Source organism: Bos indicus, chromosome 17, assembly GCF_029378745.1.
Source record: "Bos indicus isolate NIAB-ARS_2022 breed Sahiwal x Tharparkar chromosome 17, NIAB-ARS_B.indTharparkar_mat_pri_1.0, whole genome shotgun sequence".
Classification (NCBI taxonomy): Eukaryota; Metazoa; Chordata; class Mammalia; order Artiodactyla; family Bovidae; genus Bos; species Bos indicus.
The window spans coordinates 54188812-54212779 of record NC_091776.1 but is presented as its reverse complement, the minus strand read 5'-3'; the positions used below and the strand labels follow the sequence as shown (position 1 = coordinate 54212779).

Here is a 23968-nt window from a genome sequence, read left to right as displayed (position 1 = left end):
GTGAGGTTAGAGGATTCTCTGGAACCAGGAAAGGCGAACTTTACTGATTATCCTATGAATCAATTAGCTTGGGTACAATGAGCTCTTATCTATAATAATTAGGGCACTGAAGAGACTGTAGCAACTGATCTGGTTCAACATCAATAAAATAATGGAAATGTATGCAAGATACCCACACTCATGCAAAACCTGTTTTTATAAAGAAGTAAATGTTCGATTAAAAAAGGTCACCAGTTTTGAATTAGGAAACTACAAAGTAACAGTGGTATAATAATTTTTTTGGTGATCCTCCTGAAAGTTGCTCAGTCTTTGAGACCCCATGGACTGCATAGAATTCTCCAGGCCAGAATACTGGAGTGGGTAGCACCCAGGGATCAAACCCAGGTCTCCCACATTGCAGGCAGATTCTTTACCAGCTGAGCCATGAGGGAAGCCCAAGAATACTGGAGTGGGTAGCCTATCCGTTCTCCAGGGGATCTTCCTGACCCAGGAATCGAACCAGGTCTCCTGCATTGCAAGCAGATTCTTTACCAACTGAGCTATCAGTTACTGTGTGGCAACTCGCAGGATCTTAGTTCCCTGACCAGGGATTGAACCTGAGTCCTCAGCAGTGACAGCAGGGAGTCCTAACCACTGGACCATCAGGGAATTCCTGCTGGTGCAATAATTTATAACAATTAAAAATTTAAGATCAATCTGTTATCTGATAGTACCCATCATCTTTAAAAGTAGCTTAAGTGTTAACAGTTGCAAAATCACTCACCTTGTGGCTCACAATTGATACAATACTTGATTCAAAATCAAGCAACAAGACATAAAGGACAGACTTTCGGACACAGGGGCAGAAGGAGAGGGTGGGATGATTTGAGACAGTAGCACTGAAAGTATACATTACCATATGTAAAACAGATAGCCAGTGGGATGCAGGGAACCCGAGGACAGTGCTCTGGACAGCCTAGAGGGGTGGGATGGGGAAGGAGGTGGGAGGAAGCTTCAAGAGGGAGGGGACATATGTATACCTATGGCTGACTATGTTGATGTATGGCAGAAATCATCACAATATTGTAAAGCAATTATCCTCCAATTAAAAATAAAATAAAATTAAAAAATCAAGTGACAAAGAATGCTCAAGAACACGATATGCTTTGAAGTATTATAATATGATGTGTCTTCCTATTTCTACATGTGCATGTTAAATGTGTGCATGTGTGTAACACAACATTTTACTGGGGATTAATGAATTGTGCATGCTGGAGGCTGTTGCTAACAACATAATCATCTCTATAAATGCTCTGATTGACTATGACAGCTTAGGAAACCACGTGAAAATAAAAAGCGTTATGCTCCCTGATAATATGCTATGGAGGACAATGATCAAACTATAACTCGTAGTTATTTATTTACTTAAAAGTAAAATTGCTTTATCAGAAAGGTTACCTAAGTCTTGTCCTGTGACTGTGACAACAGATTAAAAATGGAACTGCTTAAACCTCCAAAATATGCAAATGGTAACTGAAAGAATATCGCTTTAATGACAGTTAAAACCATCCATCTCCATGGGCTAAATGTAGATGCATTTGGAAGCTAACCTTGGCTTTCAGGCTTGAGGTTAGACTAGCAGGACTTCTATTGTCATCTGGACAGGTGGCAATAACCTTAGACGGGGATGTCAGAGCCTCCGAAGTCTTCTTTTAGATCTGACATCAAGCTACAATGAACCCTGGCTTCTGAACAAACTTTGAATGCCAAAAGGCAAAGGCGAAGGGTTAACTGCTCATTTTTTTTTTCAAAATTTCTTACATGCTAAAATATTTTAAAAAGCAAGGACAGCTCGATTTAGATTATAAAAAAGGCACTCTGATGAAAAGCAAATGTGTTCCTAAATGTATTTTGAAGTAGATGGTTAGAAAGCTAATATAGAGCTTGCAGTCTAAATATATCATTCTTTTAGAGGCAGAACATATTGCTGGGGGAAAAAAATTCTCTATCACAGGACTTATGGCATATAGTAACTAAAATGTTTTTCCATTCGTTGAATTTTCAATGTTCAGGAATATTATTCAGTAGACCCAGAGAGAAGTCCTAAATTGGAAAAGCAGCTGAGTCCAAGGTCATCTCTCTTGTTTCCAAATATATCTTGAAACAAATGCAAGAAGGGCACTTTGCTGAGTGTTATCTGGACATATATAGTTTCAATCAAATTCTTCAAGAAGTGTCAGAATAAAAGTTGAACATTTGTTTGACACTGCCAAGTCACTAGCAAGTGGGTCTCTTCAAGGGCTGAGGCTCTCCTTGGCTACTTGGCAATTATTACAACATAAAACAGTTTTTTCTTACTCTCAAGAAAAAGCAATCAAGGACTGTTAAACACCAGCTTTGAATTTTTTTTCTCACATTTCTGGATACATAGAAGATCAAATAAACTTATAAAAATGTCTCTCAACAAAACTGTAACTTTAAAATATTCTGTTTCTCATCTAAATTCCTTCAAATTAGCAAATCTTTTCTACGTATCTGAAAATGTGACATGAAACAAAAAAGTGATTGTACAAATGAGATGACAAAGAGTTGTAAACTGAATCAAAGAATAAAATATTGAATCTCTGAGTTAGTGTAAAAAAATATTCCCCCAAAGATAATGAAACAAACAACTGACTTATTACCTATACTGCTCTCTTTTGTCATAAAAAACAAATCAAACTTAGTCCATGATAGCAGTCTCTTGTGGAGATGATAATCTATGATTCCCTACAATGCAGTGAATCTCTCATTTCATCAAGGGTCCAAAAGGAATTAGGATATTAAGAACAGCTCCAACAACTGCACCAACTCAAAAAAGCTCATCGATTTGGTTTCCAACTCCTTTTCCAGCTTTAACTCTCTTACTCTCTGCAGCCTTGCCTGGCTCGTACCTCAGGGTATTCCTTTCTTGGGGCTTCCTCATCCCCGTGGAGCTCTTGTTTCCTCCCTAAGCCAAATTCTACCCATGCTTCCAGAGTGGTTTTAAACTTGTACCATCTCTTTCTCCAGTCTGCCCAGATTGCTCCAGCCCACAGTGTTTTTCTCCCCTCTGATTTCCCATTGGACTAGTACTGTTGATGGCATTCCAAAAAGCTAAACTGAAACTTTTAGAGACCCTAAACTCTCAAGAGAGTGTAAGGAAGTCTGAGTTTTGATTTTTCTTATGAAAACTTCTTTGATTTCTGAAATATCAAATATTGGGGTATATCTGTTTGATAATCCAGTGCTGTAAATTGCTTCAATTGCTGGTTCCTATCCAAATTTTACTCATCTTTCCAGGCCCAGATCATTCCCTCTTCTTTGATGAAACCTCCCGGACTCCCCTTTGACCTTTTAGTCTTCCCTAGTCCATTTTGGGAGACGGAAATGGCAACACACTCCAGTACTCTTGCCTGGAAAATCCCATGGACAGAGGAGCCTGGTGGGCTGCAGTCCATGGGGTCGCGAAGAGTCAGACATGACTGAGCGACTTCACTTTCACTTTTCAGTCTCATGCACTGGAGAAGGAAATGGCAACCCATTCCAGTATTCTTGCCTGGAGAATCCCAGGGACGGGGGAGCCTGGTGGGATGCTGTGTATGGGGTCGCACAGGGTTGGACACGACTGAAGCAACTTAGCAGCAGCAGCAGCAGTCGGTTTTGACTGAACTTCGACAGCACACAAAATTTAGCACTAGGTTTTAGGATTCAACATATTTGCTGTATCGTACTGTTAGTCTGGTTAATGACAGGGGCCATGTCTTATCCTTTTACTGCACCTTTCATGGAGTCCAGCTGAGTGCCCAGCATGTCAAATTACAGAGCACACGAGCTTAGCCCATATTAGGAACTCCTTACCCTGGCCTCACACAACTAGGTAACTTACTGAGCCATTCTAGACTTGTCATTTCCTGAACATGTCATGTACTTAAATGCCTTTGTCTTCTACTATCAAAATCTTAATTCATTCTTATAAATCCAGCTCAAGTCCCACCTCTCCCATTAATCTTTCTCCAAGCCCCCATGTCAAAATTAACTGCTTCTTCCTCTGAGCTCCTTGTTTTATACATTAAAAAAAAAAACTTTTCTTTTTGCTGCTTAATATTAGAATCTTCTAGACTGTGTGCTCTTTGAGAGAAAAAACCAGGTCATGTTCATTTTCTATTTTAGCATGTAGCATAGTGTCAAGCATGCAGAAATTAAATATTCACATATAAATAAATGAATGAACTTACAATTTTATTCTCCAGTTAATCAAGTAACATCTTGTTAATATCTTTGGTTTAGCCTTGGCATTTTCATAGATGAGATGAGAAAAGTCCATAAAACTATTCAATGAATTCTGGATTTGATGAAATATTGTGGTTTTGCTTAATATTTTATCTTATTTCAATCTTAAAGTTTGATGGCAGCATTGTTTATAAAGTAAAAAACTGGAATCTATCTAAACGTCCAGCAACAGGAGACATATATGAGTTTAAGACTTTCACAGAGAAAGTTGTTTTTCTTTTCTTTTTCATCACCATCTACCTCCAGAACTTTTTCATCATCCCACACTGAAACTCTTCACAGAGAAACTTTTAAATTATAACCTATAAAGTTTCTATTCTTTCTTTACCTAAAACTATTACTCACTTCTTTTATGCATTTACTCGACCATCATTTTTACTATAATTCCCTAATCTGGTTGGTAGAGTTTATTGACTTTAAAATATTTATTGATTTATTTTATTTATTTTTGGCTGTGCTGAGTCTTTGTTGCTGTACACAGGCTCAGTAGTTGCAATCTGTATGCCACAGTTGTGGTACATGGGCTTAGTTGCCACAAGGCATGTGGGATTTTCCTGGAGCAGGGATACAACCCATGTCCCCTGCACTGGCAGGTGGATTCTTAACCACTGGACCACCACCTAAGTCCCAGCAGAGTTTATTTTTAATCATTTAGTAAAGTAATGAAGTTTGTTTTTCAGCTACAGTTGAGGAAATATAGTATTGAAAATACATTATAAAAGCAAAAAAAAATTTCACATATACTGCAGTTCATAAATGGACAGCAACCTTTATGGATACATACAACCATGGGTCACACTGCAGGACAGCACAGTAGTTAAGAGTGCAGGTCTTGGACCCTGGCTCCACCTGCTACAGTTATTAGCTGTGTAATACTGTAAAAGCCTTTCTGTGCCTCAGTTTCTTCATTTATAAAGTGAGGATAATGGTATCCATCTCATAGGGTTATTTTGAGAGTTACACTGGCTCATACACATAAAGCACTTAGGACAGTGTGTGGTACATAATCAGTGCTTACTAATGGACTAGCTGCTAGCATCATTATATTTTCATCATTCTCACGATTCTGATTATTATAATAACCACAATATTACTCCCCTGAAGTAAAATTTTTTTCAGGGAGCAAAATTTGTTCAATCTGGCTTTGCCGAACTGCTGTTTAAAGAAATCCCCTTCCTCTGTAAGTAAGTTGGCTTTGCTTCTAGAACCAATAAAGCAATCAGTCTTTGCTCTTTAACAATGGGACCGGCTCCCTCGTGAGGAGTGAACTGCATTGCAGTTACTCTACCGAGGTTGGAAAGCCATTTGCCACAAGCACCCCTGTCCTGATTTCTGCACTGAGAGAGGCTGAAAGAGATCCCTTAAAGGTCCCAATCTAATGAATGACCATATGAATCATTCTGAGGTTCCTTTCAAGCTCCAAGATTTTCTGCCTATTTACCAGGTTCTCACATGCAATGTTAAATAGCAGTCTTGCCAGGAACCTGCAGTTCACACTCTGAACTGAGGCGGAAACAAATACTGTCACAGAAAAGCAGAAATCTTAAATTTCTTTCTGTGTTCTGAACAATGCATTTCCACAGTAGTGAACCACGTTTGGTGACTCAAGTCTCTCAGCAATTCTAGAGAGGAAATTGTGAAATTATCGCTGTTTGCTGAGACAGTACTTACAGTTTGCCAAAAGAGGGAGCATGGGAGCAGACAACACGTTTGTCCAAGTCTTTAAAAAAAAAATGTTTGTTTGGATTCTGTTTTTTAGTTTTTTATTTCTTTCGCAAGGATTGGATGAAACTAAATGACAGTTACAGACAATATTTTCTTTTTAAGACTGTCTTAAGACAGAAAGGTCCAAGATTGAAAATAGACACATAACTTTAAACGATCTCTATCTTCCCCAGACAAAACATTCACCTTATGCCTGGCTGCCACACATCAAACAGCTCTAATTAAACTGCTCTCATTAAAAGGAAAGGAAGGAGGAGCTCAGGCCAGCAGTTCTCCTGAATAGGGAAGCAATCACATATTTAATAAAAGTGCAACTTTCTCTCCTGGCTGCCGTGGATTATTTAAAAAAGAAGGATTCATTGTATATATAATCTAGATCTCACCTTTACTACAACAATGGAGAAGTTATTGAAATAACCAAGTTTAATGAAAGTTAATCATCAGGGTGCCAAGTTACTCACTCCCTAAGGCTAAACACTCCTTGGTGCCAAGCAAGAGGAATGATGTAAGCTCCTAGAACCTTTTGTAGAAACAAGTCTGAGATTCACACTCATTAGTCACTAACATTGGGTGAAAGCCTGTGTAAGACAAGGAGGTTTCTATAAGACACACATATCCCTACAAAGTCATTGTTTCAATACAAATTTGATTGCTGCTTTTGTAAAGGCAGCTTTGGCAATTTCCCCATTTGTACATATATTTTCAATTTGCAGAAGAATTCTGCAAGTTCATGTATTTTTAGTTTAAGGAACATAGTCAGTCTCTTACTCAAATTACCAAAAAGTGCTCTGTATCATGTTTAGCCTAAAAATTTAAGAAAGACACCTGGAAAATTCACAGAGCTTAAAATTTTCCCCCCAAATTATATATGTTATATAAACTAATTACTTGATAGTTTAATGAAATGGTTTCTTTTATTGCTGCTGTCCACTGTATTAAAGCAATATGATGTAAAATACTAATCTAAAGAAGAAAGTTAAATATTCTACAATTTCCTAAGATTTGGTTTAATCTCCATGTGCCTCTGAACAATGCTCTAAGGTAATTCTGCTAACACTTTCTAGACCTGGAAAACACATGACCTTAGGTTCAGTTATTAACAGATTTATAACAGAAAAGATATTATATTATAAAATTCTTCTTAAAGGACAACCTTTAAAGTTGGATTATTTCCTTAACTAATACAGGAAGCAAGACAGGCAGTGGCTTTTTGAAATTTATGGTTTAGTCAGTCCCATGCAACAGCTGGCAATAGTGGGTCCTAGGAGGAGAAAATCTGTGAACATAGAAGCAGATTTCACAGGCTACATTTTTTTCCTTTATTTGGGTCATCATGTGGAAGACAAGATTATTTTCCAAAATGATTAGTCATTCTCATCAATTAGCCAGCTAAAGTATCAATCCTGAAGGAAAAATGTAATAAGCTCTTCTTTTGTAAGTGCCATCTGTCAAAAACTGTCAGAGTTAGTCAAAGCTTTTTACTGTCCCAATCAAATCATAAAACGAGTGGAAAGTCACTGTACAAAACCCATTAAGCTATGTTACTAAATGTCCAATGCTGCATAAAAACTATAAATAGCTTTGCACTTCTAGGTCTTTTTTTCAATTTGCTTTTCTTGAAGTAGTAATGATGTTCTGCTTCAGTGAACAAAATAATTTTGGAGCTGCCTTAGTGTTTAATCCACATACTCTTTCTGTGTGGAATGAAAGCAAGCAGTAATCAAATCAGAATTTTAAGCATTCCTTGATGTATCTCTTGCTAACAATTTTAAAAATTAAGAGCACCAAAGATAGCAAAGACTGAAAAAACTAGTCACTAGGCTTAATAATCTTACAAATTGACATTCCTTTGGGGAATAAAATGCTGTTTCTGGGAAGGGCATCTAGTCTTTTTCAAATATTTGCAAAGGAATTCATACTCTAAAAGGAACATCACTTACTACTGGCTTAAAAATAACAAGCCAGTAGCCAACTCTGAACAAATACAATGTCCAAAAACTGATTACTGAATTAGTAAGGGTTTGTTTCCACACACTGAACACAGTCTTTGCTCTTTTAGTACATGGTTGATCCAATAGTTGATCTAAGGGCCAAGTAAGAATTCTGATAACTGAAATTTGTCCAAATAAGTAGCCAAAGTAAGCTGAGGACCTGATCCAAACCACTTAATAACATTGAAATACTTCTCTATTTTTTTCTTACAATATGTTAAAAGAAGTTTCAATACTTTCCTGGTAAGTTCTTCCATACTCGAATGGATCCCATCTATTCTGGTGATAGCTCCTAGAAATGTAAGTAATTTCCATGCTAATGAGATTCTCTAATTATCAAGAAAGACAAAAAAAGGGTAGGACACATTTGGGAACAGACACCCAAGGCCATTAATCAAGTTTGTATATTTTGTAAGGGTGGAAACAATTTTTTTCATCAAAATGTTTTTGTTTTGTTTTCTCCAGGAAAGCTAAGAAGAACGAACCCAAGAAGGACATGCTAACCATTTGAAATCTGAGTTTTCAAATCTAAAATAAAGAAAATTTGAAAAGTATATTGAAACTGAAATGAAGTAAAGGGTGGCATATGAATTTAGTATCTTTAAGGAAAAATTAAAGACATCTTCAGATACCTTGTCCAGATGAAGCAGAGATTGGAGGCACTCTGACAGTTTCTTATATTTAAAATAATGCCCAGAACCTACTGTGTTAGATTTTTGGTGAAAATAAGCAATAATCTTAAATTTAGTACAGTACTATACATGAATACTTACTTTAAAAAGATTAAAATTTACACTATATAAATTTTAAATAGCCATGATATGTGCACCAAGTTTTATTTGCCTGGAAAACAATACAAATAGAACAAATATGTGATTCAAAATATTAAATGTCTTGAATTGTACAGAAGAAAAAGAAACTGAAGTGAAACTGTAGGAATTGCTGAACTTCAGATAAATGTTTCTTCAAAACAAGAGATATTAGTTCCTAAAAGATTTCTCTAAAGTTAAAAAAAGATTAAGAAAAACATTAAGCCACTGGGTTATTATGTTCAAACAAAAACTTACATGTTTCTTAATGGACATGTGTTTACATTTACAGATAGTAAACTCAGTCTCTTGTCTTATAAAACAGAAGACACCACTGATGTATAAACTAAGCGAAATAATAAAAGCCTCTTTTTCATATTAGAACCTTTTAAAACCTAAATCTACCTTAGCATTATTTTCCATGAAAACTTAATAGGGAATGGCTAATCTGAAAGCAAAATGTTGAACAAATCACTTTCAAAAAAAAAAGAAACACATCATGGGATTTTACTTATAGCTAGCAGCATCAACTAACGCCCCAAACAATGGCACATGAACTCAGAGTATCAGCCGGTCCTCTCCTCCCTCCTGAATTACCTGACCAATGGAAGTTTGGGTTTGTTGTTTCAGAAAGCACTGTTTCTTACATTCCATCAATTGTTCAAAATCATGCCACATTTTTGCTTGTTTCATATTTGGACCATGACTTTCTCGTACAGCTTTTTGTTTTTCCCGGAGTTTCTAGAATAAAAAAAATAAGAGTAATTAAATATCATATAGGGATTTACTTCTACTGCTCTAATCAGAAGAATATGGTATGCTTTGTATATCAGATAAATAATAGCTAAATCACATGATATATGAAAGCTAAGATGATAAAAGTTAATTAAATTTACGATAGATCTAAGACAACCTGAAGCTAAAAAGGACAGAAAAATAGAAAAGAAGGGGAAAATAAAGGAAATCAGGAAAGTGGAGCAGTATCATGGTATATAAAAAGTGCAGATTTTGGAAGTCAGAAGACTTGAGTTCCAGCCTTGGCTTTGTCACTAGCCATAAGGAAGACAATTTCTCTGGACTGTAGTTTGTTCAATTGTCAATTAAGGTTAATAACAGGAGTAATTATAAAAGTAACTGCTTTATAATACTATTTTTTCACATGACAATAGATATAGAAATAATTACAAACTATCTTGTGTTATATATGTTATTATTATTAAACATTATATTCTTTCCTGAATCAGTATACTCTAAGGGTATGCTCTATGCCCAAATAAATCAAATTGTATGCAAATATTCTTCAAGGAGAAGGTCCAGTGATATTTTAAAAAGGTTCAGATCCTTATCATAATTATTTTTGTTACTAATAGCCCACATATATAGTTCCACCTTCCAATATTGTTCTACTTACTGGCTAAAACCATAAACAGGAATAGGAACATTTTTAAGTAAACTGTGAACTGTTCTTTGGCTCTGTGTTATGGCAAATCAAGGAAGAGTGACAAAGAAAAGATCGCACAAAGTCAGAGAGACAATGAGAGGAAAGAAAAGTAGGAAGGAAAGAAGAGAAAAACAGAGATGACAGTACACACATAAGGAAGCACAGAGTAACAGTAATCACCAAGAAGCGCAGAAAAACAAGCAAAGACACAAACAGATTACATGGGAACATCCCCATCTTTTCCTCTTTTAGTATGCAGGGTTGATCTAACAGTTGAGCTAAGGACACAAGTGAGAAGGCCAGAGGTCGGTACTTGCCCAAATAAGAGGCTAAACTAAACTGAGGCCAGATTCAAAATGCTTATTAAAGACTGCCCTTCCCACCTATGGCTAAGAAAAGCAAAGTTAACAGCAGATAGCAAAACAAAACAGAATGAAGAAAATATAATTTAAATATAAATAGCAAATTTTTGACACAATGCCTGGCATGCAAATACATCTATTTAAGTCTATGTTACAAATAAAGTATCTTACAACAAATATTTTTATCCTCATAAACTAAAACAAAAGTAGTAAGTCAGATCAAGAGTTTTAAGAGTATTGAACATGATTTTAAGATTAAGGTACTACTTAACTGTAACTTTTCTTATATTATTGGAATAATTTCTTTCTAAAAAATCCTAACAACCTATAAAAGCTATTTAAAGAACCAAAGACAGGATGCGAGCATTGTCTGTATCAAAAATATTAAATTTAATTTGCTGCATAACCATATGTGTTTGAAACCTTTAACTTTATGAATACAACTGACTTTGTAATTTATTTTTAATGTTACTGTCATGTACTACAGATTTATTTTATGGATAGTTGTAATGCACAAAAAATACTTGTCACAGATTTCACTCTTCTTAAAAGGAGGAGGTGGTACAGGAGAGGGAAAGTTACAACTTTGAGCATCATATTCCACAGCACTTGGTAAGGCAAAGTCTAGTATACGATAGTGTGAATTGTAGCGCTATAGTTTGGTCTAATTTCAGAAACTCAAGCTGGCCTGAGGAGGTCTGTGGATGTCCAGTCTGCTGGTTTGGAAGACTTATGCTATTGTGAGTTTGAAAGCCTAGGTATATTCTGTGTTTGCTTTGAAAATTTAGATCTATTCTAAGAGTGAGAGGATCAAGAAGCTTTGTTTCTTAAGTGATACAGCCAGACAATCAGGGCATGAGCTAATCAATGGCTCATTTTGCTCAAACATGCTTGATGTCAGACTGTTGCTACTGCTTTCTCCTCAAATCTTGCAATATAATAAAACACTATACTGGGAGGGGAAAGAATAATCATATTTAGCCATTAAGTTTGAGTCTTTGAAAGGATTCAAGGTTTGGCAAATATTTCTCTATATACAACATCCATTCAGATACTAAACAAATGATGTGGAGGAATATTTTCATATGAAAAAGTACATTACTTCACTTAAGAAATAACAATCATACTAAATCCTAAAGCCCCCCAAATATCTAGTTAAAATAGTGTACAAATGTGTGTACAACTTGATTCAAATACATACATTTGAACATGAAAGTATCCAATAGCTAAACTGTACAATATATTGATTGAAGCAAAGCCATATTGTTAATTTGTACTTTTAGAACAGAAAAGCCCATATTTATATAAAATCATTTCCAGGCTGCAGACTCAAGAATATTTGAACACTGAAATGAGACACTGACATATAGTTAGTATTTTAAAAGAAAAACTGCAGCTAACAATTCCTAACAAATGATAATACAAACTGGATACTCCTACTAGAAAAACTAAGAGGAAACTTCAATTTTCAGTAGTGAAACTCAGTAAGAAACAGATAAAATGGCATATAGTGAAGCATGGTTAGCATTCACTATGTAACATGGTCTTAAAATCATTGAAGATTAGAATCAATTAGAGAAATCAGTTAGTCATTTATGTCCTGATGGTCAAGGCCCCTACCACCTCTTCCACTAGGAGTGTCTCAGAGAACTGAAAAAACAAAGCTCAATCATACACTCCTATTTTTAGTAGTCCTCATATAAGACTGGCAGGTAGGGAGTGAGTTTCTTAAGAAAAGTTTTTCGATTATTTTTAACTGAGTCAATGTTTGTAAAGGACTTAGACCAGGCCCCGGCTCATAGTAAGAGCTTTGTGCTTATTAAATAAAATAAATATGTAAGTTTATACTTATCTTATAAACAGAGATACCTGGGAATAATGTGAAACTTGTAGTTCACTCATTACACGTGGCATTTTGTTATGCATGAACTTTTTATTTAAAACTAGATTTCTCCCTCTCCCCCCAAATCTATGTGCCTTCAGTTTTATAAAAATAAATTTCTAAGGAAGAGTCTTCATTTTTGAAAGGGAGTAAGAAAGTTCTAATTTCCCCTATAACCTTAAAAAAAACTAACAATGACATAACCGTGTCCTGTAAACCTGAATTACGCACACATTAAAAAACAAACAAATATTCTTACCTTTCCAAGATTTTCCTGTTCAGCAATATTTTTGGTATATTGTTCCCTAGGAAGTCAATATAATGATATAGTTTACATTTACTTCAATTGATTTTATCATACAACTAAATTATAAATCAACATATCTATCTAAATATATTAGATAATACAGTTTAGAGTACTAGAGTCAGAATGAAACTCATTATCAAATAGTCCCTTTTCTAATCTTTAGTCAGTTCATCTAATAAACAATAATATAAGTAAAAAAAAACAAGGCAAAATATCATGTAAGAAATTAAGTACTATTTGTGGTTAATCTACACTTAAAACAATAGAAATACATTTGTTTAAATTACACTTTTTTGGAAGAGGCTTGCAGAACAGAGAGAGAATACACATTAAAAAAATAACAAACCACAATAAATATCATCTAACCCTGCAATCCAACTTCTACAAAGCTTTCCTATAGAAAAACTCTTAAAACTTAATAAAAATAAAAGCAAAGACTATTCACTTCACCATTGCTTACAATAGTAAAAATCTACAACCAACTAAATGTTGATAGATGGGGAAATGTTTAAATAAATTATGGTACATGCATTCAAAAGAATAATACAGAGTTGCGAAAAAAGAATGAGGTAGATTTATAAATACTAAACTGGACAGAATTCTAGATAAATGAGGTATGGCAATGTAGACAACATTTAATTTTTGTGTACTATACTTGATAATGGTTACTCTTTGTTTTTATAAATATTTCTTTTGTACGCTAAAAAATTATAAATTTTTAATGTAAAAAATATAAATCATATCATATGGTATTTTTAAACAAAAGTATAATTATATTTTAGGACAAAAAGTGAGATTTAAAGTGTTAAGGACAAAGACTGAAGAATGAGGACAACGGAACCAATGATAAGAAGAGAAACTTTAGACCTCAAATTTGTATGGAAAAAGACTATATTTCTGTGAAAAGCTACACAGCAGTACTCAAGAAGAAATTACATAACACAAAATTGGGAATCTACGAAATCATAAACCACAAAGACAAACTCTAGCAGCTTAAGTGAAGATAGATTTGCATTGGTGTAAAAAAGGGAGGTTAACGTTTTTAGAACAAAAGAATGGCAATCAGAAGTACCCGAAGTCCTTACAGAGATGAAGTGAAGGTAGAATTTGTGCACAAGAATACATTTGAATCAATTCTAATGAGGTGGATGAAACTGGAGCCTATTATACAGAGTGAAGTAAGCCAGAAGGAAAAACACCAATACAGTATACTAATGCATATATATGGAATTTAGAAAGATGGTAACAATAACCCTGTGTACGAGACAGCAAAAGAGACACTGATGTACAGAACAGTCTTATGGACTCTGTGGGAGAGGGAGAGGGTGGGAAGATTTGGGAGAATGCAACTGAAACATGTAAAATATCATGTATGAAACGAGATGCCAGTCCAGGTTCGATGCACGATACTGGATGCTTGGGACTGGTGCACTGGGACGATCCAGAGGGATGGTATGGGGAGGGAGGAGGGAGGAGGGTTCAGGATGGGGAACACATGTATACCTGTGGTGGATTCATTTTGATATTTGGCAAAACTAATACAATTATGTAAAGTTTAAAAATAAAATAAAATTAATTTAAAAAATAAATAAATAAATAAAAATTAAAAAAAAAAAAAAAAAAGAATAAAAGCGAAAGGGAACAGACCCAGTCTGGATGAACCTTCATTTTGCCCATAAAATTTATGAGACACTAAGTCAATGTTATTTGCCTTCCTAGCTCTCCAGTGAAAAACAGCTCAGAGGATATAAACGACATATTACTCAGAATAATGTATGATTATAATTAAGAGAACTTTAAATAATTCATTTATTACCCCAGGTCTAAGGAATGTCCAAATTGTTTTAGGATTTCCATTTCTATTTTATTAAGAAATCAATAGGCGCATGCTCAACACTAATATGTAATTTTATTCAATTGATTTATTCAAGTAGTAATTACAGAGCACCTGTCCTATACCAAGCATGTCCTGGGATTTCAAGAAGAAAACAGGGACAGAGTCCTCACTCTTCAGGAACTCATACTATATCATTTCTAAAATACTGCTGCAAACATTACATTGAACTTGAGCTCCTATGGCATATATTGTTCTCTTTATTTTATAGATGAAAAAGTGATATATCCAAGGTCACAAAACTAGAACTGGAAAAATCAGGTTAGAAACAAAATTTTATTGAGTCCCTTTCTAGAACTTTGATATATAACATCCTGCCTCTTTAAATAAAATTACATTTTACAGGTGATCTTTCAAAAACAAGCTAATTTCTTAGACCTTTGGCCTTATCAGAAAGTACCATAAAAGTAGAAAATGAAATGACATCAAAAATATTGTGTCTACACTAGTAATAAATTTTAAATATATATCAGTGAGTTTAGAGTATAACTCCATTTTATTCCTAAATATTCTTATCATGTACTTCTCTAGTCAGGGTGCAATATTTTTCTATTGGAAAACTGAGGAATGGTAAAGATTTACAATGATTTTTAAAATAATGGAGACCTCCTTGGAAGGCCAGTGGTTAAGACTTCTCACTCCCAACCAGTGCAGGGGGCACTGGTTCCATCCCTAGTTGGGAAACTAAAATCCCACATGGTGCACTGTGTGGCCAAAAAAATAAATAAATAAAAACGATGAAGAGGAATATCTAGAAAAAAAATAGCTCAGATTAGAAAACCAATAGCTCAGGAGCAATGTTTCCTTTGTTACTAATTGTATTGATAACTTTGGAAGAAGAGGAGGGTTCGGGATGGGGAACACATGTATACCTGTGGCGGATTCATTTTGATGTTTGGCAGGACTAATACAATTGTGTAAAGTTTAAAAATAAAATAAAATTAGGAAAAAAAAAAAAACAAAGAGAAAAAAAAAAGAAACAATTTCTAAAACTTTTATTTTTCAAGAACAAAATTACTTCTCACATAAGTGAACATTAGTATTGACTACATAGATTTAATGAGCAAAATTTACATGCAATAAAAGAATTTGAATAAATACATTCAGTATGTTTAATATGCTAGAGTATTAAAAATAATATCCTATTTATAGGATATTTTCAGCCTGGCTTGCATTATATTAAAAAATGTAGACTTTGCAAAACATTCTATTTCTTAGATTCCTTTTTATAATATAAATGTACTGCTGTTGTTCAGTTGCTAAGACATGTCGGACTCTTTGTGACCCCATGCATTACAGCAGGCCAGGTTTTCCCATTTCACTATCTCCTTGAGTTTGCTCAAACTCATGTCTATTGAGTCATGAATATCAATGTATAAGCTACTAAAAATCTCAACTGCAATCTTGAATAAATGTGAATCCTACACTTCATTTGAGTTCTTATTGAATGGTAAAAGCAAAGCATTTGAATTGTGATAAAGGGCAAAGAAAGTTTATCTTGTTCACTACTGCATTTTTTTCAAAGCTAGCAATTCAACTATAAATGCATTTTTAAGGCAGCATTTATTATGTTATAGTATGCTAGGATTACAAAAAGAAAAAATCACCATGTAAGGACTAGTAGTATTTATACATTCCTTGTTTCAAAGGCTGGCACTCTGCAATCACAGAATTTCTAGCTGAATTGCAGCTGCTCACACTGCAACAATGAGCACACCAATGACCAGAGTCCAGGACATGTGGGACTTTAAAAATAGACCAAATTTGGGAGAATGGCAATGAAACATGTAAAATATCATGTAGGAAACAAGTTGCCAGTCCAGGTTCGATGCATGATGCTGGATGCTTGGGGCTGGTGCACTGGGACGGCCCAGAGGGATGGTATGGGGAGGGAGGAGGGAGGAGGGTTCGGGATGGGGAGCACATGTATACCTGTGGTGGATTCATTTTGATATTTGGCAAAACTAATACAATTATGTAAAGTTTAAAAATAAAATAAAATTAGAGAAAAAAAAAAAGAAAAAAAAAATAGACCAAATTTAGTGCTTATAAAAAAGCAACTATGAAATTATATGTAATGCTACATGCATACATACTCAGTTGTGTCTGACTCTTTGTGACCCCATGGAATTTTCGAGGCAAGACCACTGGAGTGGGTTGTCATTTCTTACTCCAAGGGATCTTCCCAACCCAGGGATTGAACCTACGTCTCTTGTGTCCCCTGCATTGGCAGGCAGATTGTTTACCACTGAGCCACCTGGGAAGCCCAACATATTCCTGAGGAGGGGGTAATGGGGATTAAGTGGCTTAATGGCTTTAAGAGTTTCTATTTCAGGTGATGAAAACGTTTTGGTAATCTATAGTGGTGATGGTTACATAATATTTTGAATGTAACGAATACAACTGATTATACACTTAAAATTGGTTAAAATGGCAAATTTTATGTCTTTTGCCACAATTAAAAGCAAGCAAACAAGAAAAATTATATGTATGCTTTTTTTTTTCAAGTTTTGAATGCTTTCCATTTTATTTATTTATTTTTTTTAGATTTTTTTAAAATTTTATTTTATTTTTAAACTTTACAATATTGTATTAGTTTTGCCAAATATCGAAATGAATCCGCCACAGGTATACCTGTGTTCCCCATCCTGAACCATCCTCCCTCCTCCCTCCCCATATTCTTACTTAGTCAGGAGGGCTGGACTACCCAGAGGATGTTCAACAAGATTTAATTCTAAATAATATCTTACTATTTGCTTATTTAGGTACTCTGTATAATTCCATTTTATCTTCTATAGATGAAAACATTAAGTAACTCAATATAAAAACAACAAAATTACTTGCCTAATTGCTTTTCTTTTTTCTTGTTGATCAGAGGAGACATACGCCTTCATTTCATCAGTAGCACGACGAAGTTGTACTTCTAGGTTCTAAGTGGGAAGACTATGTAAGTCCTTGATACAGAAAAATCTCAGAAAAGTTTCTGATCCAATTTTCTTTGTCTTACCTTAATCATACAATTTATATAATGGTATCTACTTTCTTCTTGAAGACACTCCTCACGGAGCCCTCTGACTTCCTAAAACATAATTTTAAATGCGCAATATTATCGAAAGAATAATTAGATACAGAAAGGATAGCCAAATGTACAACAAAAGAAATACTATCAGAGTATTTCCTCTTCTGTGCCAAAACTTTATTGTATCAGACTAGGTTGCAATCTTTTCTAGAGACCATGCATACCACTCTACAACCTGTAAGTTCAGTTATTAAGTAACTACTGTGTGCCTAGCTTGGTGCTAGGTGCTGGGGACAGAGAAGCGAACAAGACAGGTCCCTGCTTTCATTCAAGTAGAGGAGACAGATGTAAACAAGGAAATGTGTAATGAAGGCAGTTTCAGATGGGGTAAGTGCTATGAAGAAAATTCTGCAGTACAATGTGATAGGGGTACTGAGTGGGTGAAGTTAGACAGGTGATTAGAGAAGATCTCTAGGAGGCGGTAACATTTAGGCTGAGACCTAAAATGGTGAAAGAAAAAGAGAGAGAAAGGCAAAGAGCTGGCAGTAGAGTATCCCAGAGAGAGAAGAATATATGCAAATCTGCCCCTGAGGAGAAAACAAGCTTGGCCTGTTTGAAGTACAAGAAGAAGGCTAGTATGTCTGGGGTCTGTGGGTGAAGAGGAGAGCATGTGGATATGAAGTTCATGGAGCAGGTAGGGTCTTGAAAACCAAAGTTTTGAAGTTAGATTTTAAGTGCAACAGGAAGCTGGTAGAAGGTGGTTTAAGTGTTGTACCAGTTTCTTTGGCTGCTCTATGGAGAATAAACCTTAAGGAAAGGCAAGTGTGGGAGGGGACAGGAGGTTGTAGGTTACTGTGGTAATCAAGGAAAGACATGATGGGGCCTGGACTCTGGCATGATGGAGAATTTAGGGTGTGTACATCAAGTTTGAAGAAATAAAAATCTCTGCAACTTGGTAGACAGACTCAAGGCATGAGGGCAAAGATCTGGGAATCTTTTGACATTGGTGTAGTAAAAACATGCATACAAAGTCAGTTTCTGCTAGGTTGTTAAAATAAGAACTATCTTCTTACCTGTTCTAATTTGGACCGATTGCTTTCAAGGCCTGCGGCACAGCTATCATACTGGGATTTCTTTTCATCACACTCTTGGGTTAACTCCTAATATGAAAAGAGTGATTGATTGAATAAATAAAAAAAAAACGAAGGCCTAAAAGGTGACTCTGAAACAATACATGCCCTTGTCAGTCTTGTAACTTAACTCTAAGCTTCTTGGCATACTAACGAGTTATTTATACAACAACCAGATATTTGAGCATTATGACAGATGAAGGTGCTGATAAAAGAATAGCTGCCATGTATTGAGCTGTGTGCCAGGCTCTCTGTTAGAAGCTAGGGATACAAGAGTGAACAAAAGAGTCAAAATTCCTTCCTCTCAAGTAATGCTCAGACAAGTAAACAGGCTGACTGCTACGAGAGACAAACGCAAGGTGTTACAGGAGCACATGCAACTCTCATTGGACTTAACCCAGGCTTGGGGATCAGTAGGGACAACTTCCTGGAGAAACTGATATCTAAGCTGAGGTACCAAGGATTAGTAAGAATAGTTAGAAGGGACAGACAAGGAGGAGAGTGTTCAGAAAAAAGGAGCACTATGTATGAAGTCTTGGAAGATTAGAGAAAAGAAGGACAATTTAGGACGTGTAAGTAGTTTATTATACTGGAGCACGTCTGGGAAGTGTGAGAAGGGGCTGAAGACTTTGGCAGAGGCCTGATCAGAACTTTGTAAACCATGTTAAGGCTGTTTGAGCTTTACCCTTGACAATAACTGAATCTCACAACAACCCCTTAAGGTACATACTAATATCCCCACATTGTGCTTAGAGAAAGTTCACAGAGGACAAGTATCTTGCAAAAGATTATATGACTGGAAAGAGGTGTTAGAATTTGAACTCAGGCTGTTTGAGTAGTTTTACGCTTTTTTCTAATGTAATATTTTGAAGCAGATAATCTGAAAATTTGCTACCAACACCTAGAAATGCTAAAAGTATCAACAAATGCTTGATAAGGTAGGGTTAGCATCCTTTCAAATTGAGAGCTAACTGAACTCTCAAAGAAGTAAAATGAATTACCAGAGTTAGAAACGAAGGATGACAGCCTGTGGATACCCTTGGTGAAGGGAGTTAGGATTCAATCTTGATAACAGAATGATTAGAATGGCTAGGCAGGGCAAAGACCTTGAAATCTGTGAGTAAAGGGTTAACATCAGGCCAGCCTGGGAATGACCTTGGTTTTACATAGCAGTTTCCTTGGAAACAAGAGAGTTAACATTACTGGGTAATGTTGTGTGGTGTTTCCATTGCTGGATGGGACTGCATCTGGGTTGGGGTGACTAGCAAAGTATAAAAGATTGGTGGGAAAAAGATGGCATGGCTTTTATGTATCAAAGTGACCTACAGACATCTGAGGCTCTTGTGGTTGACAGTCACACACACCCCAAATAGGAGAAGGGGCAATAGAGGCTATGTACTTGGGTAGCTGCTGGGCCTGTAAATGAGATGAAGATACTATAGTAGACAAAGGACTTTTTTTGTCTGTGAGTCTGATGGACAAACTGATTAGTAAATGTAGCTATGTTGCTTCAGAGGCAGATGGAACAAAGGTGCCTGTCCTCAGCAAGTTTGGGATTTGGATTTACCCTATGTATGTGATCTAAGAACTTCCAAGCTGAGACATTAACTCAAAATTAGCTCCAAACTTGTGACATTCAGAACACAGAATATCAGCAGAACAACAGCAAAAACACCCTGGAGGGACAAACCCTCTGTCCTAGCTGCCAGGATTCAAGAGACAAAACCCTACTAAACATAAGCTCACAATCCAAAACTATAAATATGCAGGGAATGATCAATCCATTATGAGTGAGAATTAGAATATATAAAACAGCAGGAGTAAACCTCCTCTAGCAGGAGAATACTAGAAATAAATCTATTAAATAAGCATACTTAATATTTTATTAAAGGAGGAACTGAAAACAAAAGACTGAAAAAGGTACAGTGAGTAAAAAAACAGACAAAAATGAAAAAGAAGTCACTGAAATTAAAAACTAAGTAGGTGACATAAATATAATATTAGTTCAGGAGATAAAAGAATGAATTAGAAAACAGAGCTGAAGAAATTATCAAAAATTCATCACAAAGAGACAAAGAGATGAAAAAATGAAAATGAGGTTAAACAACAGAGAACAGAATAAATACATCTGACATATATTTAACAAAATTGCTGAAGAACAGACTAGAAAGACCAGGGGAGAGAATATTTGAAGACATGTAGAATATGTCCAGAATTAATGAGACAAAAAGCACGAATTCTAGCAGAGCAAATAACACTAAATCTATAGTTAGATCATGTCAGTGAAATTGGACAACACCAAAGATAAAAATACTAAAACTATCTATAGATTCAAGGGAATCCCTATCAAAATACCAATGGTACTTTTCACAGAACTAGAACAAATAATTATAAAACTTGCATGGAAACACAAAAGACCCTGAATAGCCAAAACAATCTTAAGAAAGTAGAACAGAGCTGGAGGTACCACATGCCCTGACCTCAGACTATACTACAAAACTACAGTAATCAAAACAGTATGATGTTGGCACCAATGAGAGACACACAGATCAATGGAACAGAAAAAAAGCCCAGAAATAAACCCACACTTATGGTCAATTAATCTATGACAAAGAATATACAATTGAGAAAAGACAGTCTCTTCAATAAGTGGTGCTGGGAAAACTGGACAACTACATGTAAAAGAATGAAATTAGAACATTTTCTCACACCATGTACAAAAATAAACTCAAAATGGATTAAAGACCTAAATGTAAGAAATCATAAAACTTAGAGAACATAGGTAGAACACTTTCTAACATTAATAAATTATAGCAATATTTTTTGGATCTGTCTCCTAAAACAAAGGTAACAAAGGCAAAAATGAACAAATGGAACTTAATTAAATTTAAAATCTTTTGCATAGCAAAGGAAACCATCAGCAAAACAAAAGATAACCCACTGAGTGGCAGAAAATATTTTAAAATTATATTGGTGATAAAAGGTTAATATCCAAAATATATAAATAGCTCATACAACTCAGTATCAAAAAAAAAAAAAAAAGGCCCAGTTGAAAAATAGAAGACCTGAAGAGTCAGGTTTTTTCCAAAGACATACAAATGGTCAACAGCACATGAAAAGACGCTCATCATCATTAACCACCAGAGAAATACACATCAAAAGCACAGTGAGATATCACCTTACACCTGTCAGAATGGCTACCACCAAAAAAGACCACAAATAATTTGTTATTCATGAGGATGTAGAGAAAAGGGAACCCTTGTACACATTTGGTGAGAATGTAAATTGATGTAGCTACCATGGAAAATAGTGCGGAGGTTCCTCAAAAAACTAAAAACAGAACCACCATATGATCCAGCAATTCCATTTCTGAGTATATATCCAAAGAAAGTATATTAATTTGAAAAGATATATGCACACCAATGTTCACAGCAGTATTATTTACAATAGCCAAGATATGCAAGCAACCAAAACGTCCATCAAGAGATGAATGGAAAAAGAAGATGTGAGATACACACACACACACACACTATGGAATACTACTCTGTCCTTAAAAACAAAGAAATTTTGCCATTTATAACAACATGATGAACCTGGAGGGTATTATGCTTATTGAAATAAGTCAAAAAGAGAAAGACAAACACTATATGATATTACTTATATGTGGAGTCTAAAACAAACTAGTGAATATAACAACAAAAATTAAAACCCATTATAGGGAAGACATTACCTAAAAAGAAATGAGAATTAAATCAATAGCATATCCTTCAACATGAGAAAAGAGAAAGCAATGAAAATAGTTTTTTTCTGACCAAGTGACTATTGAGGAGGAAAAACAAAGACGGTTTACTTTCGGCAATGATTCTTTACTGAGAGAACTACTAAAAGAAAACAAAACAAGGAAATTTCATTTCAGGAAGAAGGAAACTGAATCCAGAAGCAAGGAATAAAGAACATGAGGCAATGGTAAGAATTGCTAAATATGTGGGTAAATCTAAACAGGAAAAGACTGTATGAAGTAGTAATTATTATAACAGTAATGACCACCATGACAGCCAATTTTAGAGTTGAAGAAATAAAATGGAAATTAAATACCAGAGGATAGGAACACATGTGTAAGGCAAGAGAGGGTATGAAATCATTCTGAGGCCCTTGTGTTGTTCAGGAGATTAACAATTGTTCAGCTGATTAACTTTAGGCAAGAAAAGTGTGCTAAAAATATAAGAGTAAACAATATCAGAACAGGAATAGAAAAGGAAATAAAGGGAAAAAAGAAGATAAAGAAAACAGGATTGGTACAATGGAAAGTAGAAAAAGAAAAAGAAACATAGGAAAAGCACAGTCAATAGGATGTGCAAAACAGAAATAAATTCCAAAGTATCAATAATAAGAGAAAATATAAACGGGACTAAACTCACTAATTAAAAGACAAGTTCTCAAACTGGATGTAAGAAACTATACCTACACAAAATCCCCTATATGATATTTAAGAGACATATAAAGGACAAAAATAAGGATGCAGACAGCTGAAATTAAAGAAAGACATACCAAGCAATACTAAACATAAGAAAGTTGGCACACTTATATTAATAGCAAACAAAATAAGACCCTTAAATAAAAAGCACTGCAAGGAATAGAGTCATAAAATAATGATAAAATGAATAATTTACCAGGAAGTTTTATTTTGTTTTTTTTTTTAAAACCAGGAATCTCTTTCTAAATTGTGGTAAAATACACATAATCTAAAACTTAACTATTTTAACTATTTTTAAGGCTGCAGTTCAGAAGTATTAAAACATTCACATTATTGTACAACCAATCTCCAAAACTCTTTTTATCTTGCAAAACTTAAACTCTACATCCATTACACCAGGAGTCCCCATTCACCAGGAATTTTTGAACAGGCAGATTCAACAGCCTTGATCTGATAAACACATGGAGAACTCAGTACTCAACAACTGGAAAATATATTCTTTTCCAGATCAAGTCATTAAAAAAATTATGTTGGCCTCAGCTCTCTCCATGGCCACCCTTAACTCCTGAAGACTATGGAGCTACTCTTTAAAAATTCTCAAGGAAAGAAAGCATGATGTAATGATTTTTATGCCCAATCAAGCA

General features: G+C 35.0%; 1 protein-coding gene and 1 non-coding gene across 4 annotated transcripts in view; both read right to left on the bottom strand.

The window, feature by feature from the left end:
- Positions 1-575: 575 nt before the first annotated feature.
- Positions 576-648, bottom strand: TRNAD-GUC (transfer RNA aspartic acid (anticodon GUC)). The gene has a single exon. It is a non-coding gene; the product is annotated as a tRNA-Asp (tRNA).
- A 6672-nt stretch (positions 649-7320) lies between these two features.
- IFT81 (intraflagellar transport 81) overlaps positions 7321-23968 on the bottom strand; it is a 222572-nt gene continuing 205924 nt past the window's right edge. For 2 of the 3 annotated variants that reach the window (XM_070769526.1, XM_019977956.2), the window contains 5 exons: positions 18794-18880; positions 17709-17780; positions 17546-17631; positions 12760-12805; positions 7321-9556 (listed from right to left, as the gene is read on the bottom strand). In XM_070769526.1, the coding sequence (XP_070625627.1) occupies positions 9374-9556; positions 12760-12805; positions 17546-17631; positions 17709-17780; positions 18794-18880 (474 nt within the window). In that variant the 3' untranslated portion in view covers positions 7321-9373. The remainder of the gene's footprint in view (positions 9557-12759; positions 12806-17545; positions 17632-17708; positions 17781-18793; positions 18881-23968) is intronic. The other variant, XM_019977957.2, reaches the window with a different exon arrangement.